This window comes from Caloenas nicobarica, chromosome 15 (assembly GCF_036013445.1).
Source record: "Caloenas nicobarica isolate bCalNic1 chromosome 15, bCalNic1.hap1, whole genome shotgun sequence".
NCBI classification, from domain to species: domain Eukaryota; kingdom Metazoa; phylum Chordata; class Aves; order Columbiformes; family Columbidae; genus Caloenas; species Caloenas nicobarica.
This window is the reverse complement of record NC_088259.1, coordinates 2,478,719-2,490,879: the sequence shown is the minus strand read 5'-3', so window position 1 is coordinate 2,490,879 and position 12,161 is coordinate 2,478,719. Positions and strand designations below refer to the sequence as shown.

General features: G+C 44.5%; 1 protein-coding gene across 2 annotated transcripts in view; it reads right to left on the bottom strand.

The window, feature by feature from the left end:
- MMP24 (matrix metallopeptidase 24) overlaps positions 1-12,161 on the bottom strand; it is a 48,624-nt gene that overhangs the window by 27,471 nt on the left and 8,992 nt on the right. For both annotated transcript variants that reach the window (XM_065645833.1, XM_065645835.1), the window contains exons 3-4: positions 11,628-11,744; positions 9,308-9,612 (exon numbers count right to left, since the gene is read on the bottom strand). In XM_065645833.1, the coding sequence (XP_065501905.1) occupies positions 9,308-9,612; positions 11,628-11,744 (422 nt within the window). The remainder of the gene's footprint in view (positions 1-9,307; positions 9,613-11,627; positions 11,745-12,161) is intronic.

The following is a 12,161-nucleotide window of genomic DNA, read 5'->3' as shown; positions in this document are numbered from 1 at the left end:
TACAAATCTCAAAAAAAGGAGCAACGACTGGCTGTTCTTCATTCCTCTTTGTCTCCTCCCTCCACATAAAACATCGTGATTGTCATCAAACAAATCAAATAGGATAAAAGAATGTTTAGTCAGCAAAGTTTCCAAAGTGATTGGAAACAATTAGAAGTCTCTGATAATAAAGAACTACCTGACCAGGTAAAAAAAAAAGCCAAACCTACTTACACATACACCTCAATACTAGGGAATCTGGTATATATTGTGGCCTAACACACATCCAATGTTTAGATGATTAATCTACTAAATCCTTACAGAAACCTTGTATATTCTTGCATTTTAAAAACGGTAACAATAAGAGGTGGTACTTCAAAAATGTCAAAACATCTGGCAAAAAATATTGCCAGCTACCTTTTATGCATCTACAAGCATCACCAGTCATCCTTAAAGAGGAACCTCAGCATTAAAAGATCCCTGGTTTTAGAAGGGAATTTGGTGATAGAAAAGAGAATTTTATGAGCTGAGTACCTCAGAACAGCTCAGAGCTGCCACGAGAAGTAACTCCAATTTGCTCTTAAGTTCTAGGAATTAAAATTCTGTCTGTTTGGCAATGCTAAAGCATCACAGAAAAACTCTGATTGAAAGGCACGTCTGGAGGTCATAGAGTTTAACTCTCTGCTTCAAACAGGGCTCATCTCAAAACTACGTCAGGTTGCTCAGGGCATCAACCAGCCAAGCGTTGAATGTCTCCGAGGATGGAGCCTCCACCACCTCCCCAGGGGCAGCCTCAGTCGTACCACGCTGCTGATGAAGAATTTTTTTCCTTCTGCCCAGACGGAGATTTCCTTGTTGCAGTTTGTGCCCATTGCCCTTAACTCCTTCCTCTGATCACCTCCAAGCAGAGTGTGGCTCTGTCCTCCCTGTAATATGCCCTCAGTTAGATGCTTCCTCCCCATCCTCCTCCTCCTCGCTAGGCTGAACAAGCCCAGTTCCCCTGGTTCCTTCTTGCTCCAATCCCTTATCACCTCCGTGCTCCTGCACTGGACTCTTCCCAGTTTGCTGACACCTTTTGTGTACTGGAGGCTCCAAACACCACATTCCATTCTTGTTAAACTCGAAACATCACTGGTTTCAACCATGCACTACCGACAAAAGTGAAGCTGGCTTTGCAAAGAGATCCAGCTAAGGAACAAGAAAAGCTTTCTGGATGAAAATAGTTAAAAAGAGCAGGAAGAAAAAAAGGCAAAGAGAACGACAGGCAGAAACTAACAGGTTTGAAGAAATCAAACTCTACCCAGAACGTAGACACACAATAGTTCTGCTGTGGTTTTATGATTCCGATGTGCATCTTGCAGCTGAAAGGGCAGCACCCTTCCTCCTGCCCCCGACACCCATTTCTACCTGCTCTTCCATCTGAGCCCAAGAGCTGGGGCAGCTCTAAGGTAAACCAGATCAGGAGAAAGGAAGAGAAAGACAATATTTGGCTACATCTGTTCCCCATCTGGTTCACACTGTGCCCACTTCAACCTTCCCCTGGTTCAAAGGGGAAGAAATAGAAAGAGGTGCTGGGAGAAACGTGCCAGTGATGAGGGAGGCGTGGGCATCGTCCCTTGTGCTCCGTTTAAACTGAGCAGAGACCTAAAGCATCTGACTGCAGACCCAGAGCACTAGTCTGCAAACTAAGTTTCAGAAGCTGAGAATGAAAAGCATGGTACTTGCATTTTGTTTCTCATTTGAGGTCAAATTATCTATCCCTCCAAGATCCAGGAAATCTGAACAGGGAAAGCCATACCCCTATTCCATAAGACAGTCTGTAGAAAAAGAACCTGTTCTAGGTAGACACGGTCCATAAAGTATAACAACATTGCTCAGTATCTGCGGATTTTTTGAGAAGAAACCTTCCATATTGTATCTCTAATGTCTTTCTAAGGTATTCAAAACAAGTAAGCAGATTTAAGTACTCAGACATGACAGCAAAGGCAACAAGCATAGGACATCCTCCATAAGACACCCGAGATGGACCAAAGGGATAAAGGTGAGGGTCAGTGATCTAAATAGGACAGACTCCAAGCAGGGGCACTGCTGCAGCAGAAAATTTGTAGGTGCCTTGGCAATTTTAAGAACTTTGTAATCATAGCAGGAATAAAAAGAGTACCAGGACATTCAGGTTCAAGCTCAGATTAATTTGGCACACCGGATTTCTTAACAAGAACAGCCCAAGCTGGGACAGGACTGGCTCTCAAAGCTTGGCTAAATGCCTGTGTTTGTGCAACTGAACTCCACTGGCGAGAGGATCCTGTCTTTAGGAACAGGAATACAAATGGCAAGAGAATCAAGAAGGTTTGTGATATTAATACTGCCAGGATAGAAAACAGTTAATCTCCAGTGAAGACACCACTCTGAACACACCATCCAGCAGATTAAACGTCAGCTCAAAGCTCACTATGTGTGTCCCCCGCCAACGGGTACAAGAGGCCGGCTATCAGGAAGACTCTCCTCCAAAATTAGCTACTTTAATCAAAACTTTCTCCTTGAGGACCTTGCTGAGCAATCACAGTCAGCTCAAACAGTATTTGGCTGTCCTGAAAAACCTGCACAGGTTCCTGAACATATGAGATGGCCAGATGGTGGCTCCAGGAGTGCTGGCCCTGTTGTCCAGGCAGATGCCCCCTGAAACAATGCCAGTCCTTGTGCTGGAACCACAGAGAAAAATCTGCCCGGTTCCTCCCCTCTGTGGCCAACAGAAGCCTTCCCAGAAGGTGGTTCAGGCCCTTTTTTTCCCAGAAATTCTTCAGAAGCTCCTGCACTGATCTGGTATTGAAAGTGACTCCTGAGGTGTCACCTCCTGCACCCGCTCTGGCAGTGCCTGGCAAACGCTGGCGCTCTTTTTGGTTGGCTTTTCATCAGAAGCCCTGAACAAGCAGCTTTCCAAAGAAGCCTCTGGAAGAACCCACTGGGATCAATAGGGACATGTTTGTTGTAACGATTACAATATTTGTTTACTCACTGTTAGCAAAGTTCATCATTTCTTGCCAATATCTGAGGAGCAGCCACAGTGCTAATCCTGCACTTACACACAGAACTTGATACAGGCACAAAGCTGCACAGTGTGGGAGAGCACCTGGAACAAGGGATACTGAGAGATGAATCCTGTGAACTGTGAGGCGACCGAACGTGATGCGAAGCTGAGTTACACTAGAGTCGCTGCGGGAATAACTCCTCAGTTGGGGTTGTCTCCTGACAAAGCTGAAGCGGCTGCTCCCCCTGAGAATGCCAGACAAGCAGCAATAACAGGGAGGCCCTTAGAGCTCAACCCTGGGCGTGCTGAAAGAAAAAATTCTGGTGATCCCTGGCAGGGCATGGATACCTTAGAACTCATCAGCAAGGTTCTCTAAATGTCTTCCCTAAATCATTCCTTCTACACTTTAAGCCTTTTACTACTGCATCAGTGCATTTCCTGACCAGCACAGTGTCTGGCACACGAAAGCTTTGGAAAGCAATCCGGACTGCAGAGGACGGCTGACAGACGGTGTCACCGCGGCAGGTGGGACAGCCCAGAGGTGGCAGTTCACAGAATCCCAGAATGTCAGGGGTTGGAAGGGACCTCGACAGCTCATCCAGTCCAATCCCCCGCCGGAGCAGGAACACCCAGATGAGGTTACACAGGAAGGTGTCCAGGCGGGTTGGAATGTCTGCAGAGAAGGAGACTCCACAACCTCCCTGGGCAGCCTGGGCCAGGCTCTGGCACCCTCACCGGGAAGGAGTTTCTTCTCATATTTAAGTGGAACCTCCTGTGTTCCAGTTTGTACCCATTGCCCCTTGTCCTGTCATTGGTTGTCACCGAGAAGAGCCTGGCTCCATCCTCCTGACACTCCCCCTTTCCATATTGATCCCCATGAATGAGGTCGCCCCTCAGTCTCCTCTTCTCCAGCTCCAGAGCCCCAGCTCCTCAGCCTTTCCTCACACGGGAGATGCTCCACTCCCTTCAGCATCTTTGTGGCTGCGCTGGACTCTCTCCAGCAGTTCCCTGTCCTGCTGGAACTGAGGGGCCCAGAACTGGACACAATATTCCAGATGCGGTCTCACCAGGGGCAGGAGAACCTCTCTGACCTACTGACCACCCACCTTCCAATCCCCCCCAGGTCCCATTGGCCTTCCTGGCCACAAGGGCCCAGTGCTGGCTCATGGTCACCCTGCTGTCCCCCGGACCCCCAGGTCCCTTTCCCCTACACTGCTCTCCAGCAGGTCGTTCCCAAGTTATACTGGAACCTGGGGTTGTTCCTGCCCAGATGCAAAACTCTACACTTGCCCTTGTTATATTTCATTAAATTTTTCCCTGCCCAACTCTCCAGCCTGTCCAGGTCTCTGGATGGCAGCACAGCCTTCCAGTGTCAGCCACTCCTCCCAGTTTGGTGCCATCAGCAAACCTGCTGACAGTGCGCTCTACTCCCTCATCCAAGTCATTGATGAATAACACTGGCCCCAGTACTGACCCCTGAGACACTCCACTAGATTCAGGCCTCAACTGGACTCTGCCTCATTGACCACGACTCTCTGGCTTCTTTCCTTCAGCCAGTTCACAGCCCACCTCACTGCCCGATCATCCAGAGTCACTGCGGAGCTGGGTGCTCTCAGCACCAGCACTGGTAAGACACAGGCACCGCTCCTGGCAGTGGTGACAGAGCATGTATTGCCACTGCCAACACAGGAATACAGATAACAGCTTTATGCAGCTCTATCTATATAAAGTGAATATCTGTAGTGGGTTGGCAGATACCACATATTTATTGGCATGGTGTTGACAATGTGCAGAACTGCGATGGTCTACTACTTTAAAAGACCATGAAGAAGATTTGCCTGGGATTGTTATTGATACTGCTTGCAGCGTTAAACTGGAGATTAAAATTTACTTCCTGTAATTAACCTGGATTAAATGTTTGAGTTGTCAGAGCGGTATAAGAGCAGGCATGTGTAATGTGGATATTTAAACTGACAGAACTTACTTTAGTGACTCAAGATTCCTTTTCAACCTGTTGTTGGAGATACACATATATATAACTACTTTTTTCATATAAAGGCTAGAAAATACTTGATTTAGCCATTTAGTAATGGATTTCACGCAGCACCTCTGTGCTTGCGCCAAGTGAGATAAGACACTGAGGCAGCCAAGGAGAGAGATCCCAGCACAGCCAAGTCTGTTCACCCTCTTTCGGGCACAGGCTTTGCTGCCTACGGTGAGCAACGTCTGTCAGCAGCTCTGAGCCTTGAGACAGGCAGGTTATAGTTTGCTTAGCTGTTCCTGCAGCTCATTTCAAGTATAAAAGGCCCAAGACTTGGAGAAAGTAGAGCAAAGTCACCTTTGGTGTCCCTTGTGGTAATACAAGCAATCGGGATACTGAGACCGCCTGCGCTGACGCGTAACACGCTGACCTCAGCAGCCAAGCTGGGCCACTCAACTGCGAGCAGCTACACACAAGGTACCACTAAAAACCAAAGACTCCAAACACGGCTTCAGTTGCCTCCAAGTGCCCGCACATCAAAGTCGAACAAGCCAGAGGCCTTGCTGTTACAAGTCTGGGAGAAGCTAAAGTTCAAGAGCTCATTTCACTTCTGTTGAGGAGCACCTTCCAGGGAAAATGTAAGTCCCTGCAACTGTGACCATGACAGTTGCTCCTCATTGTGTGGTTGCGTAGATGATTTATCTCTAAATGTAAAACCCCACTCCTTTTCCAGTTGCATCCTGTTTGCTGGATCACTTCTCTGATTTGCCTGGATCCTTCCAAATTCCAATATCCTGCTTCATGCCGCTAGCTGCTCCTATTGACATTCTCATCTGAAAATTTCACAAAGGAATTCTGTAGCCCATGATCTCAGTTAATAAAGTCTGTTCCAGGAGTTCAGCTCCCTACCTGGTTTTGCACATCCTCATCATAATGTTATCTAAATTAATCTTCCACAGCTTGCTTGTGGGAATGTCAGAGAAGGCAGTACAATTAAGATGATAAATCAGCAATCACAAATTGAAAGTAGAGTATTAGTCGGCTCAAGGAATTGTATGCATGAGTGGAACTGGAACTAATATCCAGGGGAAGCAAACTTTGCATTCTCTTTGAAAGCCTGTGCAGGATGATTCTTCACAGCATAACATAACAGTGCTGGTGCACGTGCCTCTGTTACCACAGTCTCAGAAAGACAACCAGCAGCATTGCAGTTATTATGATTGTACCAATAATTTTAAGGGACATGGCTGTCCACAAGGGGCAAAAGCAGTGTAACAACAATCATGCACAATGAAATGAGTAGATCAATCCCAACTAACCCTCCACCAGCTGGTGGGGTGACAGCTGCATCCAAGCATGGACTTACCAAAACTCTTCAGGGGCTACAACCCAGCGAGACAAATGTAGACCAACAAAAGCAAAGCTTCAGACCATACTGGTTTGTAACAAAATTATATGGATGAAATAGATCAGCCAAATACTCTGAGGACCTACGGTGCCAGTTTCAGCATCCTGCTCTGTTGACCAGAGATTTATCTTTACAATCATTGCAAGGCTAAGAGAGCTTCGAGGCAGACTGTTCAAATTTTCCCTTCAACCAATACACATTCTTGTCAGGAATGGAATGTTTTACATGGTGATATTTTGTGGGTTGATATAAGGATACCATTGTTACTTCATGGCTATTTTAAGACTTACACAGTCATCGAATGGATGCTGAAAGGCCAGAACAGTTTCTTTTTGCATCTGAATAAATACGAGTTTTGTTATTGATCTACTGGTAGGGTATTTTTATTCTTCCAGACACTTCTTCAGTTCCAGACTGAACAATCTCGTTGCCCCAAAATATATGTCATAAGGACAAGCAAGACCATATTTGAAGAAATACCTCCTGTTAGAAAGACAGTATTGTCCTTGCTAACACCTTCTTGCCAATGAAAAACAGCACTGCGGGAAACTCCTGACCAAGAAGAAACTCCTTAAGACCTGCTAACAGCATTTCAAGTAAAAGACATCAGAGGTGAGAATCTGGATCTAGTGACACAGAAGGAAAATCCATCCTAAAACGGCCTGGATCACCCAGTGAGGAGACAGGACATCTTCACATTTGCAAACCAAGGCTAAGAACACAGGCGAAACCAAATTCCTCACATTTAACACTCACATTGATAATGCTCCAACTACAGGTTACCCCGTCATCCTCAACACGTGAAATTCCCTTTCGATCATCAGTGCTTCCCTCAGGTGGAGGGGACAAATATGACCCCGCCATTCCCAACATCCTTGTTGGCGACTTTTTTCGAAGAGTTTTCAAATAAGTGTGCCACCTGCTTATTTGAAAACAAATACACAAATGACATTTATCCTCTGGAATGGAATGGAAATCTCAACTCTTCTATCAATTTTCATACACATCAGCTCCTCAAATACCAATTACATGCACTTTGAGGACACTACTCATGACACTCAGCACACCAGAGAAACACATTATGTTTTTGAAAGAGCCACATGGAGACTGCATAAGAAATTGGTTCTATAAAATAAGAGACGACCATCTACTCATTGTATACACTGCTCTCAAACACCATCCTAAAAACTATACAAAATTTAAAAAATTAAAAGCGATAATCTATGTTGGAACATCCTAGCCAGTGGAGAATTTTCCCCAGAGCCATCTCTGCCAGTCTTTAAGCTGTCTCCCAACCTTGCTAAGCTTGTCATCAGAGGAAGCTTTTTCTGAGGAAAAAAGAGAAAAGGAAAAACCAAGTACGTGTTGTCAAACCCTTCCCTTTCACCTTCCCATAAGGACCTTCTATCCCAGACACCAGCACTCGCAGGTCTCATACCTGGGAAGTCACATCCCGTGCACGAACCACCCTCACACCCCAGGGACGGGAGGGAATAACTCCCAAGACCAGACTGAACCCGCACGGACCACTGGTGAAGGACAAACACACCGAACTGCTGCAAAAGCAGCTCTGACAAGGCCAGCGCTCAGTCCGATTGTCAATCCTGATCCTCAGGGAAACCCATAAACTGCCCTCCAGCCACAAACCAAGAAATAAAAATCTGTAACATTTCCAGACAGCAACTGTGCTGCTCTGCCACACCATAACCCCCACATCCCACGGGCTGTCACCTCTCTCTTTCTCTGCCTACATCTAATCTGGTCATTTAAACATGCCAGGAAACATCACTTCTCTTTCCCTGAGAAGACAAGTATCACGTCATTCCTGCTTTCCTACAAATCAGCATTCCCACGTTGAACTTGCCAGCTCCATTTCCTTTCAAATAGGATCTGATAGATACAGACTCAAAACTCCGAGGGATTTTCTCATTTCCATTCCATTTGGAAAGAAAGCTGTCACTTTTAGGTTAGGCCTGAAGGCGGATTGCATGCCTGAAAGCTTTTCTACTTTTCAGACTGTGCGGTCTAATGAAAGACTCTGCATATGCCCTTAGACATCATGGCCACAACAGTGCTCCTATATTTTTATACACTTTAAAATATCAAGCCATATGTACATTCCAAATAAACTTCTAATTCTTATAAAATGTTTCAAAACATGATTTTGAATCCCTAAAAGTTTAAAGACACGTCGCCCTTCTCAAACCACTAAGAGTAGAGGAAATTTGAGTGATATTTTACGAGGCCACTGTAAAATTCTAGTTTTCCAAATTAAACTTTTTACAAGTCATCACCATTCTCAATCAAAGTTTTGAAAATAGATGAGAAAGTGCTCATTGCCATTAGAGAGTAAGATAAAGCTAGAAAGACGCAGAAACTCTGCTTAATATCACGAAAACATTGGTCTTCCCTAACAAATCAGCCAGACCCAGCCTCTGATGGGAGAAATTAGGACCACACTCAGACTGTGGGAAAACAAATATTGATCAAAACAACTTGATACTCAAATGTCTTCACTCTCTCTATTCACCGTTACAACTAACTCCAATGGCCCTTGGTAAGTATTCCAGGAGATCCAGAGCTTACTTTTCAACTCTCTCTTATTCACCTTTTCCCCCCTAGAGCTGTGGTTTCTGTAGCAACTATGGTCCAAATCTTGAGAGACGTAAAAAGCCAGCAGACACACACTTCTGTTCACACCTCAACATTCACACACGTGCACAGAGGCGTGCGGAGTCACAAACCTACTGATAAAATTATCGACTCATTGAAGATATAATCCATGTTTGAGAAAACATTTGTACCATTGTATGGGAGGTGAAAGCTCCACTAACCAAATATTTTCTAGGTGAAAGCCTGTCAATGTGTCTACATTCACCTTATCCTTGTTCTGAAAAATGACCTGCGCTCTTACCATCGTGATTAGAATTTCCCAGGGTCCATGGCTCATCGGAATCAAAGTGAGTATCTCCTCCTATTCCTGGTCCAGGAAAGTATGCGTGAGCTAGAAATCCACCTTCTCCATCAAACGGAGAACTGTCTCCATGGAAACCAGAAGCAAAAAATATCATAATATCTGCCTCCTTTCTGTCATTTTTAATTTCATGGTAAGGGACCTCTTCAAAGGTCAGCGGTGTCACTCTCTGCCAAACATCAAACGCCTGTCGGATGGCTCTCCTTGTATCGACCTCTCCAACCTTGGGGGTATAGTTGTGTACACTGTGCGAATGAGAAAGAAGTGTTAAATTTGCAGAACACATTCAAGATTTCTTATTATAATTCCAGTATATAGCCACATCTACACAGTTTCCATTTCTAAAGGGTCTTTATTTTTTGCAGATACTACTTTGTGCATGCAAAGTTTTGCCATTACAAATAAAGTTACAAACAAAACTACAGCCCTGATCTGAAGTCTACATTTACTAACAAGAATATTCCCAATGCTTTGGTTAATCTTGCATCACTGCCTGAAAACCTGACAACCTTTCAGTCCTGGTGTAGACAGCTAAATAAGCTAGTTTAAAAATGTAAATCACTTCAGATTTTGTCTGAAATTATCATGCTAAAATGGAACTCAGCATATGAAAAAACCTGACTGCTAAAATTCTTTTTTCAGAAACAAATCTTTCAGTAAATGATACAGCCTTACTTACACGAGCAGCTTAATTCTCAGGACTACTCAAAATACTTAAGAGCTCACAGAAGCGATGGACCTGCCCGTTTGGTGCAACCCAGCCCATGACAGCTGACGATCCAGAGTTTAGGGGGGTGGGGGGAAAGTTTAATTGCACATAAATTTCCCGTAATTGTAAGCTTTAGCTTAAAAAGAGCTGTTCATGGACTGGTTTTTGTGTGTGCGTATAGCAGACTCAAGACCTATTAAACTTGGCTTGGGGAATACGAAATATCCATGTCATGGAAGCAACTTTCAGTTTTTAATGAAACTGGCTCAATTTAATATAATGATTGAGAGATGAAAGACACTGTAATACATTCAGTGGTAAAACAAGATGTCTATCACTTGGATGACAAACTACGAACACCGAAACTAGAAAGTTAAACAACTACTAGTTTGACAATGGCAAAAGAGAAGCCACCTGCCAACCTGCTTCCTGTTACACATATGCTTAGATTTTACTTATACAATCACATACCAGTTTTGGTATCTAGGGTCCAGAAAAGGTTAGAAGCAGGATCTGACTCTCCGATCTTCACGTACAGAAGGTGTCTCTTTAAAATTTGAGTCAAAGGAATGATTATTGGTGGGAGCTTCGAACTAGGCCCTGCTACCATTCTCTGCGGTCCCTCACTAAAGAATCCTCCTCTTCCTTTCTCAGAGCTCTCGGCAGAAGGAACAGAGCCCCCGATTCTCTTTCCCTTCACACCATCATCTCTCTTCCTACACGTTCTGATACCTTCCACATACTGGTCACTCATATTTCTCTCTCTTCACCACAGACTTTCTTTCTGTCTTAGCCTTGCTCACCCCTATCTTCTCCTTAATGTCTACATTGACAATTTTTACTCCTCTGCAACCTCCTTTCCCTCTCAAAAAAAAAAAAGGCTATACTTTCAACTAGAGGGGGGGTTAATTTTATTTTGAAGTGATATTCTTATTGTCAGAAACTTCCATTGGCATCACTTGGCAATTGCCTTTCAACAGGTAAAGGCCTAAATGACTCAAACAAGACACATCTCTGGAAACAATCCTCACTACATGACACTCACTTGACACTTCAGCACATGGCCTCTGTAGGCCTAAGTCTGGACAAAAGCAAGAGCTCTACTACATGAGGAAAAGCAAAACCTCTGCAAAAATAAACATTCAGTAAAACATTACAAATCAGTAGAGGGAGAAATCATCAGGCCTGTAGACAAGGATGTTCCTTCTGCTTGAACGGTTTCTTAAAGAAGACACATGATCTAAGGGCTGAGTCTTATATTTCTAAAGCAACAGAAAGGGGCTCACTAGGATTTTCCTGCTGAAATGACACAACTAATGGCTGGGATTTAGGCATCTTTACTGATCAGTAATTTTCTAATTGAGAACAGACTCTTCAGTTACTCCAGTGCTCTGAAAGTATTTCCCTCCACCATGTTCTGAGAATTGAAAGGCTCATGTAGCCATTGGAGCAAAAATCCAGTTTTCAAAAATACTTACAAAATTTGCATACCAAACAAATACAGAACATTTTTTTCCCCACAAAAAGAAAAGGCGCAGGGGGGGTCTATACCTGTACGTTATATGCTTCTGCCTCCACTTTTGTCCAGTTAGTGCATACCGCTTTTTCCTCCGGCTATGGCGTAGGTGGGGATGATCTGGAACTCCACATCGAGGCTTCTTCATCCACCTGGAAGGGAAGGAAAGAGCAAGCTAATAAAGAGTTTGGAAAAGAGATTCAAAAGAACTCAGGGGTGGCTGGAAGACCTCTGAGGGACGGCCAGTGCAGACACCAATAAGGTCTCAGTCTTCCCTCTCTTGGGTTCACCCTCTATGCACACAGCTGCACACACACCTCTGCTGACAATCCACACCCCAGCACACCCAAAATAATTCATTTTTCTTTTTGGAAACACAGACACCAGATCAGGTAGCCCTCATGCTTGTCAAGAGCTTAGTGACAATAATGTCACAAGAGAGGCCCAGATCAAAACTGCCCGTGTGTGTGCACTGGGATCAAACTCTGCCATCACCTGCTCTATCCACTCTCCGTTTGTTAAAGTGCTCCTGTGCCAGGAAAAAAACCTTCCAATTTGTAGCTCGCTAG